Source organism: Boleophthalmus pectinirostris, unplaced genomic scaffold, assembly GCF_026225935.1.
Source record: "Boleophthalmus pectinirostris isolate CB_2022bp ecotype Guang Dong unplaced genomic scaffold, ASM2622593v1 HiC_scaffold_17, whole genome shotgun sequence".
Taxonomy (NCBI): Eukaryota; Metazoa; Chordata; class Actinopteri; order Gobiiformes; family Gobiidae; genus Boleophthalmus; species Boleophthalmus pectinirostris.
In genome coordinates, this window is record NW_026571115.1 from 19,476,198 (window position 1) to 19,503,768 (window position 27,571).

Sequence of the window (27,571 nt, forward strand, 5' to 3'; positions counted from 1 at the left end):
GTCTGTCCTGTCCTCATACCAGTGCTTGACATAACATAAAGTAAATTGGTTTGGGTCGGCAGAACTGTTGCTCAGATTACTTTATGTGCAAGCTACAGACTCTATATTAATTGACCTTTATATCATTTCCCTATAGGGTTCTGATTTGTTGTTGTTTTCTTTAATGTTTTGTTTGTAGACCTTTCAGTCTACCCAGGGGTTTCAGAAAGGCAGGCAACATAAGCCCAGTAAAAACAAAAAAACAAACAAACAAACAAAAAAACTAAGTACAAAAAAGACCAACTCTCATGATATACTCAAGCACCACTAGGGGCAATATGCTCCATTGTCAGCGGTTTAGTCTAACCCAAATTTGGTCATTATGACCATATACGGACTGACGTCAGTGACGTAGACGCTACAACGGAAAATGTGACTGTGTGCGGGAAAGGCAAACGCCAGTGAAGAGTCTTCATTTCAGTCAGATCACTTCAGAATCAAATTACATTACATTGTCGAAAGTATCTCTAGTTTGTGAATCCAGAAACTTCACCTTCATTGTCAGAGTCGTTCTGCTGTCCACATAGATGGAGTGAGGATCGGACTCCGCGCCCGTGTTTGACCTCCTTATCGCATGGCAGACGCAGACAGGCAGATTAGCTTCTCCCTGCATGTGAGTTGTCCTCTAATTTTTGTTTTCCTACTTTTACAAACTTTCTTAATACCTCTTTTTGCTCTGTCTACGTATCACACATATCCTTTGCAATGTTCTTACTACAAATATAATCGACACTTAGCTTAGAAAAAGTTCACAATTGTCTTCACCTCGTTTTTTTAATATTGCATGATTTCATTATAAAGAATCAAAATATATACTTTTTAGCTTGACACGCATGCCTACACATGTGCACACCTATGGGCAATTCGCGTGAATTGCGGTTAGTTTTCATCAAGTTTCTACTGAAACAATTTGTCCACTAGATGGCACCCGAGACTCTTGGTGTTCTGGGAAAGCTCTGGTGATTTTCAGAATCGTTAAATAAATAAAGTTTTTATTGCCATTTCTCAGTGAAAAACATTCACAAACTAGGACTACATAGGCATTATGGTTCAACATTAAATAAAGAAAAATAATATAAACTATGATAAACTATATATATATATATATATATATATATATATATATATATATATATATATATATATAGGGTATCCATTAATATAATGTAAAGCAAATTGTATTGAAATACAAATTATTAATAAAAATACAGTGAGGCAAAAAGTGCAGACACTCGGTGCAAGTTGGTTAACTGCAATTGTCTAAAGTGATAGTAAGTGCTCTTATAGAGTGTTCATGAGAAAATGTTCTTGTGGCGAGAGGTTCTGGTCCAAATTGACTGTAGCCGCGTGCGTGTGTGTGTGTATTGGGAAAAAATGTCTGTGTTGTGTTAATTCATGATTTATTCTGCTTACATAAAGTGGCGAAATGGAGATAATGTAATGAACAGTGTCACTCGTACAATAACAGGTTGGACGTTAAGTCCTAATAGCTCTGCTCTAAGGAGGAAGTGTTTCTTAGTTCATACCCACGAGGCATAGTTTATCATTGGCCAAGATCCATAACAAAGCGCCAGGTGCACAACCGGTGGTATTTTAACCATGAGCAAATATGTTGTGTGTCTCCTTGTACAGGTTTAATAACATCTTTACTTTTCTGCTACAGAACTTAACTGTGTTAACCGGTTTGAATAGTTTTTATATAATGATACGAAGTTGCAGGATAAAGATTTCAAAAGAAGAACACTGTTAGAAAAATCCATCAATGGATAGTAATGTGATGCTGAGGTTCAGTGACAGATGCAGAGCTACTGACTCTCCCTTGAGACCATCCAAGGCTTCACTCATAACAATAGTGGGATCCCTGTCGGTGCCTGGGGGCCAGCCGAGGTCCAAGCGCATGTTGTTGCTGCAGAACCGTTCTCCTCCAATAGATTTGAAGCGTGCGCTCTGGCCTACAGTCCAGGGCCTGGGAGCGGTGGGAGTGGGAGGAACAGCTCAACAGCGATCCTTCTGGCTTTGTTACACTCGGGAAGCCATTTTGGATAGCTTGCGTGTTGTGCACCTAGCATAACACTCAGTTACAACTTGCGAACTTTGTGGCCTTTTACAGGATCCGCATTACAGTGTTTTTTTTCTAACTATAGTGGATATTACATTTGCGTTTTGATGCGCCGGTTTGCTCTTGGAAGTTTGCGCATATGACGTGATGAGCTGACGATCCGCTGGATTACGGTCCTAAAGAATAATCATATATCCTACATGGAGTCTAACCACGCGGGCAAGTGTCATTACTTATTTTACTATTTGACTGACATCTTAGTTTAGCTGTATCTTAGTGGATAATACCTCATCCTGTTTACATACTGGTCTTTGGCTCCTTTGGCTCATATCTGTTTTGGTAGCCTATAACGCAGGCCTTATTTTGACTTCTGTGTTTACAACCCAATAGACTTTATAATTTGGTATATATTGCGTAGCCTTTACTGTGAAAGTGTTAACATTTAAACGTTAAATGTGCAAATAGCCACCCTACGTCGTCCCATAGCTGTCAATGGCCACTAGCGGCGTTGCCTGAATACATAACATCTAAATATAGGATTAGGCAATATGAGAGTGTCCTGGCTGGTCACTATGTGCGCTCAAGGCCACACAGACAGCACTAACACTTTCCTTCTCCTTGAACTACAAACTACAAACTATCTCATGTTAAAAGAATGTGCGCAAAACACGTGTGGGTGAGCATGTGTGCCGTGGGAAAATGTCATTGTAGTGCAATATCACTGTACATAGTATGTTTATGTCTGGTGCTGAGCTCAAGCTATGTTTTATTTTACCATGTGTTCTTAAAATTTGGAATTCCAGCACCAGCCAGAACACAATAATCCAGTCTGATTTAAAAGTTTATTGGTTTCCAGGTGTATCCCTTTTCAACTCTGCTGATTCACCAAGGATCTAAATAGGATTATACTTGAGATTGTAGTGGTAGATTTGAGAAATGATCATCTGTTGTTGTACTAATTATCCAGTAGCTGTATTCAAACTTTTAGTTGAACAGTCTGCTTGTATCTGTCTCAGTTGAAGATATGGTGTAAAGTTGCTTTGTCAGCAGCAGCACACTACATAGCCTACATGCTGTGTCCACATGTCGTGTATTTACAAAAAGCAGGTTTGACTGGAGGCAGGCCAGTGGTTTCCCGCCTATTGCCCAAATCTGCCCCACCCCTTGCTGGCTTCAGTTGGTTTCATTACACTACTCTGCTCAGTGTGTGGAGCTCTCCTAGCAGACAGTGGCAGCAACAACCCCGAGCCTGCCTTGTGAATTCAACAGAAGGAATAGTTGTGCCTTCGAACCATTTGTACCAGTTGTTGGAGACAGTTGACATCTACTTGGGACAACCAACTGATTCATCGCAGCTTTCCTGTCGTGTGTCCGTCAACAAGCCAGAGCCAACATGCGGCAAGAGGTCGGCAAGTCCTGTCAGGATTACAGCAGTAGTTTTGTCTTTATGCAGGAGAGGAATGTGCAGTTGTTTCACTAGTGCTGAGTGTTAGAGGCTAGTAGAGCCTTCTTGGTGTGTAGTAGATGAGGACAGAGCTGTGTTGGAAGTGATTAAAATAGGTTGCACTAGAGAAATAAAATGAGGTTATCTGTGTTACTGTATTGCTTTATGTTAAGTCAAAACAAAGCTTGAGCTCTGAGTTTGACCAAAATTGTCCTAGATCGAGTTCATAGTGACAGTGTTTAGGGGCAAAGGAGCCAACATATAGGTTGTTAAACTCGCATGTATTTTTATTTAGTCTTTTCCATCAAATCCCAACTTTTTCAGTCTGAACAACGAAGAATGAACATGGATTTTTCCCAACTGCACACATATACTCCGCCACTGTGTGCTCCGGACAATACCGGCTATACCTACGCCCTCAGGTGAGTACTGAGCCGAGTACTATAAATACTGCATTCAGCACTTTTTATCATGTGGAGTTGTAGTCTGTTACTTTTCATGGGGCTTTTCTGGTTGATCTGCCTGAGCATTGTCAATTAAAGATAATGTAATAGGACTTGTCAGTTTACCATGTTAATTGAATCTGTTCAGTTATACAATAAGGTAATAAGGTTTCAGAGCATTGCACTGGCCAAGCTGTTTTCACTTGAGGATTCCTTTTTTTCCCTCCAATTTCTGTGTTGGTGGTTTGTATGAGTCAGCCTCATGGTCTTTTGTTTATTTTTATGAGTGGAGCAACTGGGCAGAAACTGTATGCTACTATGTGGTGGTAGGATTGTCAAAAGTACCAATACCCAGATAAAAATCAATTTTAAAATGGTTATCAAAACCAGATATTCATTTGAACAAGTATTTATAGTGAAAAAAATCACAAAGGGTCCAAATGAAACCTTTGTGTGAGCTTGGGCTAAATCAAGACTAGTCAGTGGTGACTGCATGATACCATTCAAAACACGATTATGTTGAGTGGAAATGTTGTCTATTGTCCATTGTTGTCTTTCCATGATACTACCCAAAATTAGTATTGAGTAGTATGAAGCCTTTTTTCTTGTAGCATCAAAATAAACCTGACAGTTATCATTGCTTGCAGTATTCACAGTAGTTCTTGCATATTGCATGTGATTCATGTATGTTATTCAATAGTTTTATAACTAATTAGTTCAATGCGTACACTTGACTAGGAACACAAATGAACTTTTGTTTGAAATATTTGTTTTCACCATGAAGCCTATGTGCACGTGGTACGATGGTGTCTTGTGTCACTGTCACTTTGGAATTTCTCAGGAAGGCTATGGCCTCGGAATGACACACATCCTCCAGTCAGACAACAAAATGCTTGATGCAAAACCGCCCTTGTTTTTAGTGAAAGTAGTTTCTAAAAGGTTTTCACAAGCCAGTGCATTGTTTTATAGCCGTTGGAGGAATGCAAACTATGTTTTAACATCCAGATGAATTGAAGTATTTTGAACAGGCCCCAACAGAAGTCTGTCATGAATATATTTTATGATAGTTGTCTGTATCTCTGGTTGTGATTGATGCAAAGGTGTGGCAGTCTGGATCTGACCTGTAGATGCTAACCTAAAAGAATGGTGAATGACTTGATGGATAAGTGAAAGGGACTAGATTTATATAGCCCTTTGGTTACTTAGAAAAGTGAACATGGCTGAGCTTGTTTGGCCTCTTGCCGAGTGTTGGAAACCTGCTCAAGTTGTTACAGCTTTGTCCAACTACACAGGCCCTTGATGATTCATAATAATCACTGATAGTAGTTTACCTCTTGAATAAATTTGTTTAGTCTTTTATTTGAAGGGACTAAATACTAACATTTCAAACTCTACTGACGCTAAAGAATGGACTCAATACTCGATTTTGATAATTGATTTTGACTGATTTTGATACCCAAATGATATCTTTAAGAGCTTTTTTTTGACAATATTGTAATATTGTATTCAACACAAAAAAAGGCAAATTTATTTTACTCTATGAAATTACAGATTTGATTGTTTTTTTTTCCCCCAGTATAAATACATGAGTAAATGAGTGATTTCAAAACCAGATTTAGTATAAATTAGTAGCTGATTTTCGACATCTCTTGAGCTTGTTTCTATGAGCAGTCTCATACATTATACAAAGCAATTACACTGAGCAGCATCACACATGCCCAGCTCATCTCAATCAGCAATGCACATTTTACATTCGCAAATGAAGATTTAACAACTTCTGCATTTTACTGAGTCAGTCCATAGATGGCATATCACAATTACAGTATTTAAATTCAGGTTTATGTCTACCTGAGGATGTGTTAAAATATGCATGTATAGTAAGGCACAGGTGTAGGAAAATTAGGGCACTGCAGAAAACCACAGGTCAGGTGACAACAACCGTTGGTCTTTTTGTTTTCTAAACTCAGGAGTGTTCGTAGTTTGTACTCTGAATGGTTTTAGAAAGGAGATGTCATCAAACAATACTTGTGCATAAAGATTGTAACCTGTGTATCATTCCTTTGAAAATACAAAAAAATATATATTTTGAAAGTGTGTCTCCTGAGCCTGTTTAGAGCAGTCTCCACAATGACCACCTGAAGCAGCTGTGTGTGGTATAAGTGTAATGTGGAAGGAGAGGGGCGGGGCATTGCTGTGTCAGAGGGAGGGGAAACATGGTGGGAGGGACAATTCTGAATCATTGCAACAAGTTCTGCCAGCCCAGAGAAATGTGGCTTACATTTCTGACTCTTTAAATAGTTAATGTCTTGGGGGGGAAAGAACACATTGTTCACTTGGTCTTTCCAGAGAGAGACAGAGGGGCAGAGTTTTGATGAGTCCCTGTAAATTTCTACTGTGAAAATATGTTGCTACTGTATTTAGGAGAGAGGAATGCATGTGAGGGTAAAGCACTAAAAAACACAGTATTACTTTATACTTGTGTGTAGTATAAAGTGCTTTTTCAAAACACTGTTTTGTCTACTATGCAAATCTCATAGATCTATTCTAAGCCATGAGAGCTACAACTGAAGAAGAGGAGTCTCCTCTAACTACTCCCTATTGTCTTTACAGGCCAAAGCAAACAGATTAGGTAGTTTTTAAATGTGGATGCTGTCATGATAAGCCATAGTACTATGACTGGAGTAGACAGGGAGTTGCATTGGTGACCCTCTGTTTTATAGATGCTATACACATAAGAATTACTATTGTAAAACAAAAATGTTTCTTTTAGGGCGAAAATGATCAAGCATGAGGCTTTTTGGTGCACATTGTTCTCTTTGTAGTCTGGACTTTCTCTGCACAGTGTGGGAAGAGCCAAACTGCCAAAAGTTCTTATGTAACAGTCAGCCCGGTGGCATCGGCAGCACACAGGACTTCTCTCTCCTTTCTGTGGATCCCATCTACCTCCAACTGTGGCACCTCACTGTGCACCACTGTGTCCGCTTCTATTTATGCCACTGATATGGGCCAAGAGGGATCTTTATAGGAGCAGGCTACAGTTGGACATTTGAGTATTTTACAGTTCTGAATTTTTTGGATGAAGCCGTGTTACAACATTAGTAGTGATTACAAATTAAAACATGATTTATATATATTTTAGTTTTAAAGTTATTTATAGCATTGATTTCAGTAACTGTATTGTCATGCTCATATTTCTATCATTGATTTGATGGCCCATTAACCTCATGACAAGTGTTTAACGTACAAATATAAGTGAGCGTTTGTCCTGGCCTGTGCCTAAGAAGCAGGAGGAGGAGCAGTGTATAATTAGATCTGAGTGAGACAGAGTAATCCTCAGGATTTAATGCTGGTGTGAGGAGTCCACTGCTCTGTACAGTTTGTATTCAAATAGTGGATAGTGATTATTTGTGAAACAATTAGTCTGTGCATCGTTAGTGCAGGTGCTCAGTGCCTGTGGGTTCATAAAGAAAACATTATCTATACATGCCCAGGTGTCTGACAGGAAGTTCATCCTCTGTCCAATGGCAGAACAGTGCTCTCCCATAGCCCATGTGTTACTTTGACCTGTGTAGCATGTTAACTGTGAAGGTGTCTTAAATACAATGTTCAAATTGTATTTCCATCACTAGCGGTCTGTTACCTACTACCTGTGTACTCTGAGCTGTCCCTAACTGTCCGGTTCCTTGTTGGTCAGAACAGATTACTGGCCTCTGTGTGCTCTGCCAGGTGGGTGTGGCGATGTGAGTCATCAGAGCTCTCTGCACATGGCAAACTACTTTACAACATGTGTCCTGCATTTGTGGTCACCGTGCAACAGGCAATGGAGGAGAATTATTTCACTATTTGCATATTTGAGTGCTTTTCTGGATAGTTTTTCCACAGAAGAACAGTCTGCTGTTTTGTGTAGTGTGTCTCTTGTGAGTGAGTCACTTCCTGTCCTGTTCCAGTGTCAGTTAGAGGAAACAAGATCTGCTTCTATTTGTGTTCTTTCACAGGCTTTCGTTTGCTCTGTTGTTGGTTTATTGGACTTTAATCTTTCTGTATCACAAATGTTGACTTCACATTTTCGGTTGTTGTAGCTCCAGCTATTCGACGACAGCCCTCGAGTTTGAGAAGGAGCACCAGATAGCTCCTGTGTACGAGTCTCCCAGGATGTCCAGGAGGAGCCTGCGCCTGAAGAACAGTGTGGCACAGCTGGACAACAACAGTGTGGTGGACTACTACAGCCAGAGCAGCAGCAGCTACAGCAGCAGCACCAGGAAAGAGACACGGTAAGAGTGTGCAAGGATTTTTCTCATTTAGTATAAATCAGTTTGGAAACACTTATTGAAATCAGCTTTATCTTTTTATTTTAGAACATCTCGGAGCAAAAAGCAACAGTCTGCATCACGTTCATTATCTTTGAGTCAAGTTTCTACACCAAGGGTAGCCCTGTCATTTTCAGCTGTTAGTACTCCTATACAACACAACAGTGAACTTCAGGAAAGCAACACAGCCTTTGACGCCTCTTTGCACTCCTCTACTTTGGATCAGTCTCAACTCAGACAACGCAACATCTCCACAATAATCACTACCACCTCTACTGTTCATGAACACAGGCGTAAGTGTAATAATTGCAGTAGCGCTTCAAACCATCTTGAGGACTACTGTTTTAAATGGCTTTATTCTGCTTTTCAGAAAAGGGCTCTGGCTCTGACCACAGTACCAGTGTCAATGGCGGCTGCAGTGCCAATTCATCAAAATCTCATACAACGGTTGCCAATGGTTACTTGTGTAAAGACTGCGCACACCACTCCCAAAGAACGGGTGCGCTTACAACACAAACGACATCTTCATCCTCCTCCTCTTCTTCCTCTCGTGTCCAAGAAGCCTCCACAGATGTGCTTTCCTCCTCATCCTCACCTTTCACCAGTATATACTCCAGAGATAGAAGTCGGAGAAACAAAACTGGTAACAGGCTTTATTAATTAATCACTATTTTGAAGAACTTTTGATATTATGTAGGTTTAATTTCATTATCGCTCGTATCCCCAGGTGTTTTGAGGTCTATATCTAACACGTGTATGAGTTACAGCAGACAAACACTGGCGTCTGTTGTGTCTTTAGTTACACTATTCTTCAACAGAGTGCTCTTGGTTGGTTCACAAGCAAAGAGTCTGTCTGGAAAAGGTACACAATTACTCAAGTCTTTTTTTTTTTCATTCTCTTTTTTGACGCTGCTTTACCCTGTGTGATTTAAAGTGCATAAGGCAGGTTTTCATGTTTTTTGTAATTATTACTGTGCAGTACATCTGGTAAATATGGTAGTTTTGCATCAGTCAAGTGTTGAGAAGAAAAGTTAAAAATAAATGTTTAAAATGACAGGAAATGGCGATGATCCATGACATCAACACAAAATTCCGTCCAAAATGCAAGGACAATTTATGTGCAAAGAAGGACTTTTTCTTGCAGTTTAAATAACCATCTTGTCTTATATTTTTATCTGTCAAATTATAACTATACAGGGCGGTTGCGGGGCACTATGCTATGAATTATTTTCTTAGTTGTGTTATTCTCAGTCCAGGGGTCCCGGCCTCATAAATTTGGACATCTGACATAGTCAACTCTCATCTGAGCTCTCATGTTGAATCAGGAAATAAAAGTGAACTAGAAAAAACTGGGTATGATATTTAGCAAATGGGTAATATAACCTACCATATGCACTATAAATCTGTCCTTAGATCCTTAGATGGAACACCTTTTTATACCTTTTGCATTCCTTGGTATTTCCTTGACTCCTTGATCACTGGCTCCTTTCTAGATCATCCTTTCTATGCAGTTTTTCTTCATCCTTTTTCAACTCTATTTGCTTTTGCTAATGAGTGTATGGGGCCATTGTGTCGCCAGGTGTCTTTTCATCGGTCTCAAGTTCAGTGGGGCAGGCCCTGTCATCCAGTGTCTCTCGACTGCAGTTGTTAAAACAAAGCACTCTCCAAAGAGTTATGGGATACTACAGAACAACTGGTCATGAAGAACAAGGTATCAGAGGATGCTTCTCTTATGTGACTGCAAAGAAAGAAACAACAACTCCTCTTCAGTGTCTTCATTCAATTACAAAAATGTGTTTTCACTGTGATAATGTTGTGTTTTTGTATGTTGCAGCGCACTCAAGCTTCTGTGGCAGCTTGAATGTGAAGGATCTGACAACTGAAGATGCATCGCACTTCAAGTTTAATGGTTCCTTATGTAAGTGGATGACCATCAGAACTTTACAATTAGATTTCTTTGTATGATTGACCGCACAGTCAAAGGTCAAATGGTGCATGCCGATTTTTAATAAGCATTCTATGTGCCTTTGCTAATGGGAAAGCTTTCTTTTTTACGACTCTATTAGTTTGTCTTTTTTCCACTTAAATACTGTTCTTTTCTCAGCCAAACCAGTTCTGCTCATATTTGAGTAATGAAATGAATGTTCTTACTAACTACCACAGGGTGTGGTCGTCGAAGTAAGACAGCTGTGAGAGCACAGGGGTGTGACGAACAGTGTTGTGACACATTCATGCTGCATGTGCCTGAACAAAATGTAGATGATTTAATTAATTATGATTCATAGGCACATTTTTGGACTTGCATTTACTTATTTGTTTTGTTGTCTGTTATCTTGTCATATTTACATGCTTAGTTTTGTCTTCATGTTCTTATGGTTGAAACAGGTGACGACTGTAAAGGAAAGCAGTATTCGGACACACATACTCTCCTGCATGCACACTGCTCCAGGCGCAGAAGGCTGGCAGGGGCACTATGGAGCATACTGGCATTCACAGGTCAAACATCTCTCAAGATTTGATTTTGTACAGATAAATCAAAGGCTTTTGCTAAATAGTTGTTATGTTAAATTCCACTGTATTGTTTCTTTTAGGTTACTGCCTCCTTCAGCCTGGCTACTGTGTGGTAAATGCAGCTAAAGCCTTTGCCTCAGGGGTCGGAACTGTAACACAAAAGTCTGCCTCTCTGTTTTGGTTCCTATTAGCTGCTCCAGGTGCGTGGATATGATTTAATATTTCTTTTAAAATGCTACTTCTAGGTTTGTCATATTCTTTTTATTTCCTTAACAGTAAATGCCGGAAAAGGGCTCTTGTGGTTTCTTGCCTGTGGATGGTACCATTTGGTCTCTTTGATGTCTGTTCTGAATGTGTTTTTTCTCACAAGGTAAGGCAATGTTTTTGAAATGCTTGACATTAATGCATAATCCATAAACTAATGTACATTAAACAAGATTACAATAATCTCTGCATTGACTTTTAGCCTTCCCAAGCTATGGAAGCTCCTGCTGCTCCTATTACCCTTGTTACTCCTTCTTGGTAAGTTGCAGAAGTCGGGTTTAAAATCATTAATACCAGCACACAGTCAGATTCTTTATTTTTTTCATGTAGCCCTTTGGTGGTGGGGTCCGTCCACTGCGGCTCTGCTCGCCTATCTCCCTGCCATAAACCTCACCGAATGGCGTCCAGCATCTCCCATCACTGTACTGTCAAACTTGATGTCGACCCAGAAGTCAGTGTCTGTCTCTGCTCCTATTGCTGCACCGGAGTCCTCAGTGGAATACACCCCAACCACCCCAGTGTCACAGGCATCAGTAAGTGACCACAACTCAAGTGAATTTGTACAACCACATCAACACAATATCTATAGATGTTCATGCAGAAAATGTTATAACATATGTGGCGTAGCAGTCGCTCATTTGGTAGTGTAGCTCCACTAATCTGGAGAATGGTGGTTCAAATCCCACCTCCCACAGGTGAATTCTGCTATTGTTTTTGGGGCAAGACAGTTCACACGCTTTGCCCTCTTGTATGTATACAGTGGTGTATGAATGGATGAGTGGTTTCTTGCTGTAAAGCGCTTTTGAGTGCCTGTTGGGGCTAGTAAACCCTTTTTTCTCACGCATCATAAAACCTTCTATAATTCATGTTCCTGATTAATTTCTGTATTTTGGAAATTAATTTTATAGACTACTATTTACTTTTGTCTTGAGAACTACAGTTGTCTTCTTGACATACAGTGTATTGTGTGAGACCTGTTGAGCACTAAGGTATATTTCCTCTCCTTGTCTTTCTTTAGTCGGCCCTTCCTCCAGTGGTCCTCTCCGGTGTGGACTTGTCCCGTCTGGAACAGGTGGAGAAGCAGCTGGCCCTCCTGTGGGAGCGGGTGAAGCAGGGTGATGAGAAGCAGGAGCAGAGGCATGGGGACATTTTGGTTCTGTACAACAGCCTGAAGGAGCAGCTCCACACAGAGACGGACAGAGAGAGATTGGGACTGTGGGTGTCCTCTCTCCTGGAGCAGAGGCTCGGAGCTCTGCAGGGAGAGCTGGAGAAGGAGGGGACACAGTGGGCACAGGTAGGCACATTACAGGTCTGAGTAATAAATCTTGAAAGATTTAGATAAAAGTTCTAATACTGCATTTTGCATCATGTTCTTTATGCAGACCGCAGAACAGCAGAAACAACAGCAGGAGAGTCAGGGAGCACGACTGGCCGAGTTGGAACTGCTGTTAAAAGCTTTGGCTGCCAGAACTGAGGTATTTAAGAATATTCTTGCAGTGGTAATATAGATTTAAATGCGCAAAGTAGCAAAGCAACTTCAGCTAAATTAAATAGTTTTACTTCATAGTGGTTTTCGTTTTAATTTGTGGGAAACATATAAGGCAAATAAACATTTTGTTTTAGCAGTTTTTATTAGAGTTAAGATTTGAATGTTTTTTACTGGGCAGAATTGTAATAGTTAAGTGACCAGTTTAAAACATATTGTGTTGATAAATACTGACCACTGTATAACAAACCATTAGATGTATTGTACAGAGTTAAAACACAATTTAAACTATGTTTACTTTCCTTGCCAATAAATCTTATAGTTTGCGATACTATAAAACTTGGACTTAGTGCATAATATAATTTGCACAGTCTCTAATTTACTTGTTTAAAAGTCTGTTGCTTTTGGGAGGAAACAGTTTTTAGTAAAGTAGTTCATGTTAGGTATTAGTGAAGGAACATGAGATGAGAGAGGCAGGATTGTTTGGTCAAATCTGCAGCCTGTAGTAGATGCTGAAAAAGAACAGTGTATCATGTTGGTGTGGATTTCTGTGTAGATTTCAATAGAAAACTCAAAACTGCATATAAAATACAGCATATAGTATTTTCTCTTTGAACTAACATGTGAAATTGTCAGAGAAATTGGTCTTACATCATCTCCTTCACCATTCATTTTCCTTGTGTTTGTAGGAGGTGCAACAAAAGCAGCAGCACTTTGAGTCTGAGAGGGAGGAAAGTGAAAAACAGGCTGTAGATGCAGCGCCTGTCAGGTAACATGTCTGGAAGAAATATATGAACATTTACTGTTGGGAGTATGTTTTCGGAGTTTTAAAGCTGGCTCTTGTTCCTGTCAGTGTGGGCGTACAGCAGGAGGACCATGCCGCTCTCCTTGCCCAAGTGAAGAGACTGGAGTCAGAGCTGGGCAGAATCAGAGACGATCTGCAGGGTGTGATCGGATGCAAGGGGAAGTGTGAGCAGCTGGACACTCTACACGATACTGTAAGTGGATACAAATCAGCTGCTGGTTTTGCTAAATTACTGCAGGCTTCTTCTGGAAATATGTGAAGGGTTTAATGAATAAATATTGTGTAATAGGGGAATGTGTTACTATAGTTCAGTTTCTTGTTTAGTGTCTACTGACAGGTAAAGGCTTAAGGGCTGCTTGGGCCCTTTGTACTTTTTATTAGGTACTTTTTAATAATTTATTTATTTTTGACCACCATCTAATAAAAGAGAACTTCCTCTTAGAGGTAGACTGATATATCGGTTGGCTGATTTGTCTGTACTCCAAATGGTTCAGAAACTGATTCAGTTTGAATTGGGAGTCATTTTAGTCACTTGGCTGAAACTGTATTAAACATGAATTGTATCTTCAGTATGACTCCTTTGTATGTGTTCATGGCCTGCTATGTCAAAAATAATGAAAGGAAGGAACTGCGTAAATTTTCACTAGTTATTTTTAGATGGTGTGGAAAGCTAGATTTGCCTTGGCAAGTTGTTTTCTGTATTTCATGTGGTTAATTTATTTAAGTAAAATGAAATGTGGGGTGTAAAATTACATGTTGATAAGCTTATTCTATATTGATATAAAAGACTAAATCTTATATTGTTGGCTCTCAGCTTTCCACCCAGATATCCTCACAGATCTCCTCAGAGGTGTCTGCCCAAGTGCGTAAAGAACTGCAGGCCCTGTTCTACGGCAGTGGTAAGGATGGGGAGGTACCAGAGTCCTTGCTCCTCTGGCTGTCGCAGCACTACACCAGAACCCCAGATTTGAAGGCGGCACTGGCCGAACTCGAGCTCAACATCCTCCAAAATGTGTCACAGCAGCTGGAGCTCAACAAAGCCCAGACTATGGGAGAGGTCCAGTCTCACACACAGAGCATTGTTCAGACAGTCACAGGGACCGTACAGCACACAGCCTCTGCGGAGGGGCTCACAGAGGAGGTACCACTTCTTCTCTCTTGCTTTTTGTCATTAGATTGTAAAAAGGTGAATTGAGAATAAACTTTGGTATTGTTTTTGGTTCTGCAGCACGTTAAACTGATCGTCCAGAATGCTTTGAAGCTCTTTTCTCAAGATCGAACCGGCCTGGTGGACTTTGCCCTAGAATCTGGAGGTCAGTACAGTAGATTTTATGCAAGACAGCCCTATTATACTGTATCTAGGGTTTGTCCTTATCCTTTGCTCCTCTTTATCTATTATGTAACATGGAGGTCAGCATTAGCCAGGCTGGAGGACGTCAGGGTATTAAAATCCTTTTAACAAGCACAGTGTTGATCCAGATGATGGTGTACTTAATAAGCTTTTGGTTTCTTTACTTCTCACTGTTTTGCCACTGTAAATTACACAGACTATTCTGGATGAAACTGGCACAAACATGGGTGTTTTTAAATTATTTTGTAGTAGTAGCAGAAGATAAGATTGTAGTTTAAATGAAAAAAAAAGTAATAATTTCAACAATACTATCATGTTCTATTACTCTGAAACTACCGTTATTCGGTAAACCAATGTATTAACCTTTTTTGTATACAAATAACATTATTTATTTTATATATTTATTTACATACTTTTTTTGTATGGTATACATTTCAGGAGGCAGCATCTTGAGCACCCGCTGCTCTGAGACGTATGAAACAAAAACTGCTCTCATGAGCCTGTTTGGTCTTCCCCTCTGGTACTTCTCCCAGTCTCCTCGAGTAGTCATCCAGGTAAGATGATCCACTTTAAAATTAAACAGCAGGAAATTAACTATGATGTTTATTTAGTATTTTACAGCGGTCTTGTTTCCTTTTCTCAGCCTGACGTGTACCCAGGGAACTGTTGGGCATTCAAAGGTTCTCAGGGCTACCTGGTGATCCGGCTTTCTATGAGAGTCGTGCCTACATCTTTCTGTCTCGAGCACATTCCCAAAACATTATCGCCAACTGGAAACATCACCAGTGCTCCACGCAACTTCACAGTCTTTGTATGTAGATTGTGCAGTGACCTTTGGGTAACCTCTAACTTATAAAGCAGACTTGGGACTAAAGTTTTTTTTTTATTATTATTTTAAGGGGTTGGATGATGAGTATCAAGAAGAAGGAAAACTTCTTGGGAACTATATTTATCAAGAAGATGGAGACTCACTTCAAACCTTTCCCGTCATGGTAAATACCTACATTCATGTATAATTAAAAAAAGTAAATAATTACAAATACAAATGATGATGTCACTGAGTAGAGTAGCAGTAACAGTAGCAGTTTTTTTGCATTTGGAACTGAATTTAGTTAGCCATGTATTTGTAATTGCCTACATTTAAAATAGTAGGACTGAGTACAGTAAGTACTTATCTGTGGCTGTCTCTCTGCTCCTTGCAATATCGAAAAACACACTTAACATTACTGCTTCAGCTGCTCTGATTGGCCAGATCTAAAAAAAAAAAAAAAAATACAACAAAACATTGAATCATGTTTTAAAAAGCAATAAACAATCAGTTGAATTAATTTAAGTTTGCTAAAGAAAAAAATACTTGAATACTTAAATTAAATACTTAAAATGCTACTTAAATCATCTCACTTTACTTTTACTTGAGTTCATATTTTCACTACTGGTACTTTTTGCACCATTATATTAGTATGTAGACCTGAATTTCAACATTTTCTTTTGTCAGGAGCCCAACGAAAAGGCGTTCCAGATCATTGAGGTCCGTGTTCTCTCTAACTGGGGTCATCCAGAATACACCTGCCTCTACCGCTTCAGAGTTCACGGAGAACCACAACCACAATGAACCAGGCATCAACTTCAACATATCTATGGAGACATATCATCATCTGTACATAGCTGATGCCAACTTTTAGAAATGGATGAACACTTTGATATATTTGGACATTTTTCATGCCATAGAAGAAGGATCCAAATTGCTTTATGCATGTGTTTTGTACAGGAAGAAGAACTATATATATATAAAGACTATGGAAGAACACAAACAGGAAATGAACCACAAAAGAAGCTAGCAATCTCTTCTTTTTGAAATGCTTTTGCACTGATATATTGTGAGGGTTTGAGACTCACTAACTGGACAAAATCTACCCTCTTGCGTGTTCTGGTTTTTCAGTAAGGATGCGTAAAAAAGGGTATAAGTTCACTTCTCACATTATTTTTGTCATTTGTATTAGCTTTGAAGCCACTACATCTTTGCCTGACACACTAGACATGCTATGTTATTTGTTGATTATGTTTCATCTTTATATGATGTTTATAGAGGCAATAGAAAATACACTAGGCAGGTATTGAATGTTTGTGGAGACATACTGAAAGTCTTCCTCTGTCCACAGAAACACAATGTAAACACTGAGCTGAACTCTAATGTTAGTGTTTGTATATGGCTTTATAATTTATTATGTGCAGCAGTTAAAAGGGTTGTGTAAATCCCCCACATTTATTAGCATGTGGCTTACTAAGCTTGGTTTAACCTGCATCATGGATTTTAAAAAGTGGTCTCTATCAGACAGTCCACTGCTTGGATTTTAAACTCAAAATCATAAAATACTAATGAACTTATCGATCGGAGGGGAGTGAAGGCTTTGTTTTTTTTGTACTGGTTTTATTTTCTCACAGGAGGGAACTTTTCATTTAGTTTGAAAATTAAGACTTCACCATATCCCTCTTATGTTTAAAACATGTCTAGTAATAGTATCCTTACAGTAGTTTTTCTGATTTCTGTTATAAATCTGTCACCGTAAGTTTTTATTTGAAGTTAATCATGACTTTGTGTTTATGATGTAAAGAAATGCACTGTAAAAAGAAAAAAAGTGGCACCAGTCTTCACAATATTTGAGAAACCAATGTGTAGTTAATTTTGGTTGCAAAGATGGGAAAGGCTGAAATGTTATGTACAAAGTTTGTTCAAATATTATTTATTAACAAGTCGGTTGGTGACCACAAATTATGAGTTACTGCAATGTATATTTTGTTATAAAAACTGTTTTGTGCATTTTGGAAACATCTTGGGACTTTTTTAAGATAAAATGCTATTTTTGTTCAGTCATGAGATGACTTAACTGCTTTGGAATATATTCCAATAAAGATTTTAAATAAAGAAATTTTACATTTGCTTTGCTGACCATTTTCATCCATTTTTCACTGTCACAACTCTGCCATCTAGCGACAAAAACGAAAACTGCTTGTGGTGTGGTTGGTCAGTTTAGTGTTATACTTTGACCTGCGTAGCTAGCAGATAATATAACAGATGGTAGAAATACACAGTCAAATCTATGTAAAATCATCCTCGTCATTTCACCTTTCTAATTTACTTTTAGCAGCACACCGGAAGTACAGGTGAGTCTATTTCCTTAGTGATATTCGCGTCCAAGGCAACTAAAAAAACAGGACTCAGAAATGAGCGCTAAAACAGGCGGGCTTCGAAAAGTGTCCGAAGGTAAGCCTGCTATAAAGTGGTGTTTTGGTTAAGTTGTTTCCCCTCATATTCTTGTACTACCTTTGTTTAAAGGATTGTCAGATTTAGAAATCTTTGAATCGGAAAATCCTCCAAGTGCATCGTGCTCGGAGCTGACACAAGCCAGCATCCAAATGTCCATGTCCCAGCCCAGCTCCGGGACTCACACGCCTGTCAAGGTCAGCTAGAAACATGGACTATATTTTGTGCACAGTGGAAAATCATAATAATCCTCACTGGAAATTGATTTTAAAAAGTGTATTTCTTCTCAGTTTCAGACATCCTCAAGTCTTCAGTGTTCCAGAGGTTTGCCCTCTCCTGCTGTTCAGAGCAAGCCCAATGTTCTGAGCCTACAGCCCCAATCTGCTCACAGTTCCCCACCTCCTCAACAACTATTTGGACGTAAGTCTTAACCATTGGCCCACACAACCTGAAACTGTGCTAATGCACATTATTTGTTTCTGTCTGCATACTTATATGTTAGATCCTTACATAGAATGGCTGGAGAAGACTGTTTTCCCTGTTTTACTACCTGGACTTGAGGCTTTGCAGAAAGAAGTTTTGAAACAGGGATGTTTAAAGGTGCATTTCTATCAAATAAAATCTAATTAGTCTACATACTGTAGTTTGACATCTCTTCCAACCATTTACATTTTACTCTTTACATTTCAACAGTGCCTAATGAGTTTTCTGTTGATTTATTTCTTTTTTCGAAATGATACATTGCAATGTTTTAGCTAAAGGTAACTGCATTCAATCCATGTGACTTCCTGACCGAGTGGCTTTACAAGTAAGAGGTCTCCCTATGACACTGAATCCCTACCTTTTTAATCAAACATGTCATTTGATTGTCTCCTATTTTTCACAGCCAAAATCCACGTCGACAAGGACAGAAGCCAGTACAATGGAGTGACATCCCATTTGTGAAGAACTGGCTTAGCATCCAGTAAGTACAAATCTCATGTACTAGGCATTCCTGCGTTTCATTAAAATTTTCTTTGTTTGATTTGAAAATGTATTGCAACTAATTTATAACCCAGCATATAATGTATGAGTGAGTGAGTAATCAAATTAATAAAATCAAATAGAAGGATGTGATTTAGGGCACAGGGTCTTCTTTAAACAGATGTTTCATTGATGCCTACTGAAGGTGAAATGTTCAGTCTACACTTTTAAATGAATGTTCTATCTTCAGCACCATGTCACTGATGAGGATATTAACCTTTCTATCTTGACTCTTTTTATTTTCAGTCCTCGGCCGCCCTTGCCTTTATTTTTACTACTTAGTGAAGCACAGGCCTCTCTGATCATCCAGTCTTTTTGGAGAGGATACAAGGTAAAAAAAAAAAAAAATCTAGACCACATCATACACCACAAATATATCACTAAAGAAGAACAAGTAAACAGAAGATGTGAAATACCAGCAAACCTTTTGATACTTTTCTAGTTGTCTCTGATTAAACTAATTGATTGTGAGATATAGTTTAAGGTCCTCCTTTTGTAAAGCATGCTTTCACAGTTTTATTCAAACACTTATATTTTTAAATCGTTTTGATATAGTGTAACCAGACGTCCCTATTTACCCTGTCCTGTTTTGAGCTTGTGTTCCCTGTCCTAGCAGATTTATCGAAAACCACTGATTTGTCCCAGTTTTATACAAAAAATGTCCCAGATGTGTCTATTTTTGACCAATTTGATACCTACCAATAGTCAAGAGAGACATAAATTGCCACTTGTTTAGGTAAAATACAGAAAAGCTGCTTTAAAATGACCAAAACACAAAGAAAACGTGATTACACACTGACTCACATGTGCAGAACAATTTTCATTAATCCCACACTCGTTTCACAGTTGTATTATTACCCACCACCCAAACCAGGGGTGTCCCAGTTTTTGATTTTGAAAATGTGGTCACCCTATTTTGATATCAGCCCCCCATTCACATACATTGTACCTTTTCTTTACATGTCTTCATATTGATATTTAGCAGCTGATGTCACCAGCTTTCCCTTGGGGGGTGATGCTGACTGTAGACACTGCTCTGTCTGAGGCTCTATTACTTTATTACTTAGACTTTAATCTGAGCTTTATTTTAGCACAATCTGACCAAAGAGAACTGACTGACTCCCATCTCATTAACATTACAGCTACAAGTTAATTAGGTTAGCATTATGTCAAGTTTTTAGATTTCAGTCACACTCACATTTTGTGTTGAAAATCAAACACCTAAACAGGACTATGAATGCACTGATCACAGGCTTCTGGACATGTGTTGTGTTGTTTAAATCCTTTTCAAATTTTCAATACGGTTGCTAAATGCAATTAGCCCTGATAGTTATGCTGTTTTAGTTATGTTTAGCTAACATCCACCAGAGGGCAGCACTAGCTCACAAAAAATGTGTGGAAGCAGTACTGAGCCTGCTGCCAAGCCTGTGCAACTGTTTTCCTTCAATGTATCCTGATCTAATGTAATGAACTGAATTATCAGCAATATCCTCTAAGTGGGTAACAAGAACAAGAACAAACAGCTAAAAACAGGATAGGGTTGAAAAATAAAATACTGCAAATGCAGATGCATTCAATAATACTGCATAATGTCAAGGGATATAATGAAATGACTAAAAAGACATCTGCGTTTTAGTTCGATGTTGGGCTGGGGTCAGTGAACTCACACAGATAAATAGGGACTGACTTGAGTTTCATAACTTATTCAGGGTGCACCAGAGATATTTGGGGTGAAGGACATTGTTATGATGATGTGCATAATTTACATCAGAGCTGTCACAAATGTGTGCAACAAATTCAATATAATTTATTGAAAAGACAAAAGTCAAGTTGACCTTTAAAGATATTATATTAAATTATAACTAGTTTTCACCTATTCATTGGCTAAGTTCTGTCCATGTATCTGGCACTTCATTCTGCTTTTTACAATTGCTTTTACAATTATAGTTGCCAGCAGCCACTTCATGGTGAAATCACGTTTACGTTCTATAGCTGGTGATGCTGAACAGTCTATTTTTGTCTCTCTCATTTCTAGAGGAATTACATACTTTCCAACAGACATAAGTAAGAGTTAGCTATTAGAACATATGGGCTTAGTCTTGTGAATAAAAGGGGACCTCTGCATAGTGCCTGGTCCAGCCCCCATGTGCGCGCTGCACCCTCACTTTCACGTTTGCTGCTGTTATATAAGCTCCCTGACGCAGCGCTGACTGCAGAGCGCCTGTGTATCAGACAGGCCCAGCCCCTGGACACACAAGAGGCTATCTGCCTCCTTTCATCATTTCCCCATTAATTTCCATTATTCATTTGTCTCATCCAATCACATAGGACACTGCAGCAGTGGGAATAGCTGAAACGTAAGCACTTACATTACATAATCTTCTTTGCACTGAGCTCCATGGCTAGCTCTAATCCATTCATCCATGTCTGATGCCGTAATGTACACATATGTATGACTTACACATAAACAGTGTGAAGGCTAAGATGCCTTACGCTTCCTCACATCTGCTCAACTCCGATGGATTGCTGAGGGTGCTGGTAATAAATAGGCTTTCATATTAGGATGTCAGTATCAGGGCTTTGTGGCCAAGGAGAGAAGCTTTTATCAAGGCCATTTCCTCTATCTCTGCATGTGAAGATTTATTAAGTACACAAATAAATGCAGACATTGGTTGTCTTTGCTAATGTGTGAAAGCAATCTCCACTTATTCAAGCAGGAGGTCACAAAAGGTCAGATCAAATATGTGTTATACCTATTGCAATTGTTTATTTTTATGACGAACATGACATTATATATTACATTTATTTACATACATTATATACCAACAAAACTTAAAGTCCTCTTAAAGGCAACATTTGCACCTGATTGAATATTACAACATTTTGATTCCTCAGTGAGAACCAGTTTTTGTTCAGTTTGGACAGACAGTAATGACAGCGATATAGACCATAAACCAAGTCAAAACATTGGCAGTTTTATACTTTTAGAATAACCTCCTCCTCATATTTAAAGCATGGGAATCTTATGCCATTATGTAAACACAACATACTGACATACCACAAAATGCTTAAATGCCAAGGAAAAGAATCTAAAAAAAATTGAAATGAATAATAAATATAGCAAAAAAATAGTTTTGTTTTGTTTGAGGTAACATGTCTTAGGCCCATTCTTTCAAAAATTCTACTCTGGTGCACAGGATAACCTTAAAGCTATAGCTCCATTGTCTGGAAAGTGGGCCATGGTGCGTATTGAGTGATATTGTATTTGGCATAAACTAATAGGGCTGGTTGAAAGAGAACTGCGCACTCACCACTCTGCAAGCTTTAGAGTCAACAGCAGAAGTGGGTCTGTGATTCCGGATGAACGGTCTACAGCCACAGATAAATAACTGGATGGAAAATAGGTCTGGTGCATTGTCAATCAGTGACACCATTACACAAAAGGTTTAGGGCTAATTAGCAATCTATACCTGATTTAGTGACCACTTATCCAGTCACTTTATTGTTTCTATCTAGTCAACAACTTGGCAAGCTACATAGATATGCTGTAGCTTAGGGTTTTGCATTGGATTTTGGTGACAGGAGCAATAATAGGTCTGTGGAGAGCATGGAGCATGTGATGTGGTCTGGGCCTGTGATTATAAAGCCTTTGTGCATCAGCATTTGTGTCTGGGAGAAAAGCTGAAACATGGAAGCATCTTAAAAATAGAACAGGAGTTTAGTGTGCAGCAGCCTGTATTTGGTGGTTGGTTGATACTCAGTGGACTACTTCAGGTTGTCCTCGTGGATCTTTTGCAGTTCAGGGGTTTGGTAATGATTTTAATTGAGTTTAGTTCAAATTTCAACTATGTAGCAGCTTCCTTTTGTTGTTGTTTCAAACTGTCCTGATTTTGTTCCTGATTCTTCTTGCTTGGTTTGTCAAAATTTAGTAACTCCTTATGAAATGGAATGAACACATATCCCTATTCTTTTTCAGTCTAAACCACTAGTCCCCAGTAGTTTTTATAGTTGTGTTTTATGATGTGGATGCAGCACACATTGTAAAATATATATTTATAGTCACAGTATGTAATCTTTTAGGAGAAAGATAGACATAGAAATGCATGTTTTTGTATTATATTTATATGTTTAATCCACTGAAAAACATGCATCTTGACCAACCTGACCCTCACTTGGCGTGGGGAATGGCCTCCACCTGCTTGTCTCCATGGATATATGGTTGCTTTGACTATAAATATAATGTAATATAAATAATAATAAATAGAAATAATATAATAAACTTGAAGAAGGTTCCAAAGTATGGTTTTAACAATCTATCTCTATTGATCATGCAGGTGACATGCCATCTCCAGAAAGTTTCATACTACACCTTAAAATTAAGCTTGTGCTCAAATACTAATAATATAATCAAATAAACACATTGTAGCAACTTCTTTTTTATATCACCACTTACCCCTGGGGATAAACAACACTTCAACTGTGTAACAAGCTTTGCTGCTGTACATACGCAGACATCCCTCAAACGTTGCACATAACTGTCAGCAGTGCACTTACAATGGCAGCTTTCCAGGAACTATTTGTCCGAATGTGTGACACGTCATGACTAAATATCATGTATTATAAATCGTTTCAGTGGTCCTGCATTTAAATTGTGTGAAGAAGATTCACTGTGGCAACGTGTCAAATGAATGAAAGTGGCAGAAGAAAACAGAACCTCTCTGACCCTGAACCCCTGATTTCCATTTGTATGAGTGAATTAGCTATTGCAGCACTCTCGCTGTAGCCAAATTCTCTACCAGCCTGTGCATTATATAACAGGCCTATTCTCAGACATGCTGAATAGCCGGGCACTCAAGAACCTGTGCGTAGAGGATCAGAGATGAGAAGGATTTGGAGATAGAAAGTTTTGTTTAAAAAAAAAGGCAGGAGGCTTACAGGATACCAAACAAGTAAAGCAAATTAAAGCTTAGAGGCATTTTCTTTTCAGCGACCTTGTTTATTAATCTCACGGGAATACCAACAGCCCACACAGATACACAAACACTGCACCAGGGGTTTTCTGCAATTTAAAGGATTACCAAGGACAGAGAGAATGATCATTTAAAGCTTATTGCATTTAAAACACTCTAAAGCAAGAATTGTATCTAAACACAAAAGATCTAATTAATTAGATATTCATCTATGTATATGTCATTTGTCTTAACAATTTAGATTTTTTTACCATACAGTTAAACAATAAACAAGCTCTAGTTTGTCTATTCTAGTATTTATTTGTAACATACCCCTCAGCCAGTGTTGTCTATGTCCCGCCTTTCTTGCCACCATCAAATTAGACACATTTCTGTTGCATTTTCTTCCATTGTTGTTGTTTTTGCTTTTATTTGTGTTCTTCAGGTGAGGGCACGGCCAGATGTGCAGGAGCTCCGACAGTGGCAGAAGGAACTGAGAGACAATCAAGACATAGTCAAAACAGTGGAGAAGTTCTGGGCACAACAAGAAAGCAGAGGTACAAGCATTTTACATTTACAAACACTACAGTGTACTATACTAGACTGATACCAAATATTTAATTTGCTTTAATCGGTTATGGCCATGGACAGGGTAAATGGCTGATCATCTCTATTTTTGCACCTGTTAGGGGGCAGGGTGATAATCTAAGTCATTGTTCATAGTATAAGATTTAAGGTTTAAAAACGATTATGATGGAAATGTGAACAAGGGACAGCTGAGAATGCATGACTGTGTTCAAAAGTGGAGTGAAAGATGCACGGGACAGTTCTGGGACATAAACCAGAAGAGCTGCTATAGCTTTAGTCATTATTGTGGGCACTGATTTTGTATTTTTTTCTGCCAAGAGGGCAGCATGTGGCATTTTTAATTTCCCAACAGTGATCATTTATTTTTCTAAAAGTACATTTCCATAGCAGTGAGTTATGAGCTATGTAGGATCAGTATTACTTCCTCACAGATGTGTGTTAGGTTGTCTTGCACTATTAATGTGCAAATGTAGATAACAGCATGGGCACAGTAATTATTCTATATATTTATATAGGTTCATGTAAGTTTGTACGTCAGATTATACATGCCTTTTCTTGCGTAAATAAACTAAATAAAATATTAAGAAATGTCTATGGTTGCAGGACTGTTGACTGTACAGAATACTATTTATGTAAATATGTAAAATAAAAATGTCCTATTAGCCGCACTTTATTGTTTTGCTCCATACAAACAATAGGTCTATCATAATCACACATTCCTCACAACAATGGCTGTGGCTATGGCCGTGCCACCTCTGCACTGCTCTGCCACAGCTGCTCATGCCCCACTACTGCTGACTTCACAGTATACAGGCTACCCCGGGCACAAGATACACAGAACATGTCCAGACTGTTGCTCTAATGGAAAAGGCTAAAGCACTTAAAATCAGCTCCTATTGTGTACACAACACTAGATTTTGTATGGACAAACATTAATTAAAAAACTTGCACACTGCTGAACTGGAGTGATTTAACTTGAACTGGCAAGAAGATTATGTTGCTGTGTGTGGTCATTGCATACGTAGTTCTAATGTTGTGCACCCAAATCTCGAATAAAGTAGACCAGAACCCGACTAAACAACAAGAAAAAGAACTGAATTTAGTTTAAAAAAAAAAAAATATATATATATATATATATATATATATATATATATATATATATATATATATATATATATATATATATATATATATATATATATATATATATATATATGTTACACTTTATTTTAAAACAGTCTGGGGCCCCCTCCCCCCGTTTTTTAAGTTGACCTGGCAACAGCTGCAGTCATCTCAACTGACCCGAGGAGACTAACACGTGATATCTCCTCTGCCATTTCACAGTCTGAAATCAGAATTAGCCCGAAATAGAGAAAAAAGAACTGCAACACTAAGTGAACCGTAGTGGCACCACACAAGGATATGTCAGAGGTCAAAAGGTCATGGGCAGTTGGACAGGTGCTGCATTCAACAGATCATGCATCACAACAAGACTGTCCTTGACTGGGCCTGACGTGTGGATATTTATTACACCATGGGGTAGAATAACAGCCTCCAAATACAGGGAACGACATGAGTCATACCTTTGATTTAATAATATTAAAAACAACAGAGATCTAAAATAGTCCAACCAAAAACTTTGCTGTTGAAAATACTACCACAGAGAATCTTGGCCTTTTTATTGTGTGAAAATGTTGCTGTAAATTGTACATTCTTCAGGCTACTACTTTCAGTGGTGCCAAAGAGATATGAACTCTACTGTAGTATCTTTATTGATACCTTTAAGTGATGTCATCAACATTTCTTGGGGGGAACAAAGCTAACTGGAGGCATTGCTCTGTCTAAAACTGTTACTCAAATTGTATTTTGTTTTAATACAATCTGACCAGAAAGAACTGTCTTAAATGGAAATACAACAGGCAAGCTGATTTGTTTTGGTAAACAAGTCTCTCTAAAAAAACAATAAAGTCACAAATGAACCCCCCTTTTTTAGTTGATAGTCACACTTTTTTAATGACCTAAATAGGACCATGAATGTTCATATTGTTCACAGGTTGTCTGTGCGAGTTCATGTACATTTTGTTTTATTCTTTCAGTTGGTTCGTCCATGACAGATCTTCCTGAAAGTCCTCAGCTGGAGAACTCGGACTTCTCTATTCAGGTCATGTCACCGACTCCACAGAGCACCGTGGTCCACACCCCCACCATCCAGGTGACCCCCGGTGAGTGGCTGACCCCCAGTTTGGGCGGACTGGCTGACATAGGCTCTGATGGTCTGCTGGCTAAGTTCACTGTACCTGATTCCAGTGTGAAATCATTGGCTGCAGTTTCTCCTTCTTTAGTGGGGTCTCACGGCCCTAATGAAACCCATATGAATAACTGAATGCATTTCGCAACTTACAATAGTTCAAATAATTTTATTCACTATCTTGCACACAAAAAAATAAAACGTAGTGATGTAGTTCTTATAGTGTCAAACAGAAATAGTCCTATTCTACCTTCTTCTTTCAGGCATTTGCAGTTTGAATGTTATTTTGTGAATAGTTTTATTAGTTTCCACTTCTCCTTTATATTATCAATCAAAAGTTTGTTTTAGAATCACTTCTCATGCAATAGCTATAACCTAACCTACTTCTGGGACAGCATAACCAGAAATATTGAGAACGTAATCATTACATCATTTCAGAACATAGCAGTGATTTACAATGGACCCTCCTTGTTCTCTCCAGCCTATATATTTGCCTGTAGTTTTTTGAAGTTATAGCTTTTCATTTGTATTGTACCACACACTATTTATTATTTTATAGCTATTAAGCTGATGTAAAGCTGACCAATGTGATCAGTCAAACTTGCTGTTAAACATGGCTGTGACCAACTGGGTATGTTCAGGCTGAGATTTATGGACCGAGAGATGCACATGTAATTAGATGATTGCTTTCATTGCCTTTATGATAGATGGCTTCCTTTTACCAGCCTTGTAAATTAATGCTGCGCAGGATGTCCCATGTTATATTGTAGGAAGTAGAAAATATTACGAGCT

The 27,571-nt window shown here is 38.6% G+C and overlaps 2 protein-coding genes across 6 annotated transcripts; both read left to right on the forward strand.

Moving 5' to 3' along the window:
• The first annotated feature begins 403 nt into the window (after positions 1-403).
• sun1b (Sad1 and UNC84 domain containing 1b) lies at positions 404-17,641 on the forward strand. 5 transcript variants are annotated; one of them, XM_055152607.1, is made up of 23 exons: positions 2,050-2,317; positions 3,867-3,964; positions 8,065-8,256; positions 8,341-8,585; positions 8,663-8,935; positions 9,020-9,154; positions 9,872-10,003; positions 10,127-10,210; positions 10,678-10,788; positions 10,884-11,003; positions 11,080-11,173; positions 11,270-11,325; positions 11,398-11,600; positions 12,086-12,361; positions 12,450-12,542; positions 13,243-13,322; positions 13,407-13,551; positions 14,173-14,499; positions 14,587-14,671; positions 15,148-15,263; positions 15,353-15,520; positions 15,609-15,701; positions 16,205-17,641. In XM_055152607.1, exons 2-23 carry the CDS (start codon positions 3,882-3,884, stop codon positions 16,319-16,321), a joined length of 3,228 nt encoding a protein of 1,075 aa, XP_055008582.1. In that variant the 5' UTR covers positions 2,050-2,317; positions 3,867-3,881; the 3' UTR covers positions 16,322-17,641. The 5 variants fall into 5 exon arrangements, with proteins under 5 accessions (XP_055008583.1, XP_055008582.1, XP_055008584.1 ...); XM_020932668.2 differs by lacking the exon at positions 2,050-2,317 and adding an exon at positions 2,367-3,503; XM_055152608.1 differs by lacking the exons at positions 2,050-2,317; positions 3,867-3,964 and adding an exon at positions 404-652.
• A 277-nt stretch (positions 17,642-17,918) lies between these two features.
• iqck (IQ motif containing K) lies at positions 17,919-26,914 on the forward strand. The gene is made up of 9 exons (XM_020933694.2): positions 17,919-17,971; positions 18,044-18,168; positions 18,262-18,391; positions 18,474-18,571; positions 18,727-18,779; positions 18,858-18,935; positions 19,241-19,325; positions 24,389-24,500; positions 26,628-26,914. Exons 1-9 carry the CDS (start codon positions 17,932-17,934, stop codon positions 26,912-26,914), a joined length of 1,008 nt encoding a protein of 335 aa, XP_020789353.2. The 5' UTR covers positions 17,919-17,931.
• Positions 26,915-27,571: the final 657 nt, after the last annotated feature.

Excerpts from the sequence above, each read along its gene's own strand:
- iqck (XM_020933694.2), top strand. The coding sequence starts at position 17,932 with ATGAGCGCTAAAACAGGCGGGCTTCGAAAAGTGTCCGAAG. Across the intron at positions 18,169-18,261 it reads GGACTCACACGCCTGTCAAG|TTTCAGACATCCTCAAGTCT; the intron begins GTCAGCTAGAAA and ends ATTTCTTCTCAG. Across the intron at positions 18,936-19,240 it reads AAGAACTGGCTTAGCATCCA|TCCTCGGCCGCCCTTGCCTT; the intron begins GTAAGTACAAAT and ends TTTTATTTTCAG.
- sun1b (XM_020932668.2), top strand. Across the intron at positions 3,965-8,064 it reads GGCTATACCTACGCCCTCAG|CTCCAGCTATTCGACGACAG; the intron begins GTGAGTACTGAG and ends CGGTTGTTGTAG. Across the intron at positions 12,543-13,242 it reads CTTTGGCTGCCAGAACTGAG|GAGGTGCAACAAAAGCAGCA; the intron begins GTATTTAAGAAT and ends TTGTGTTTGTAG.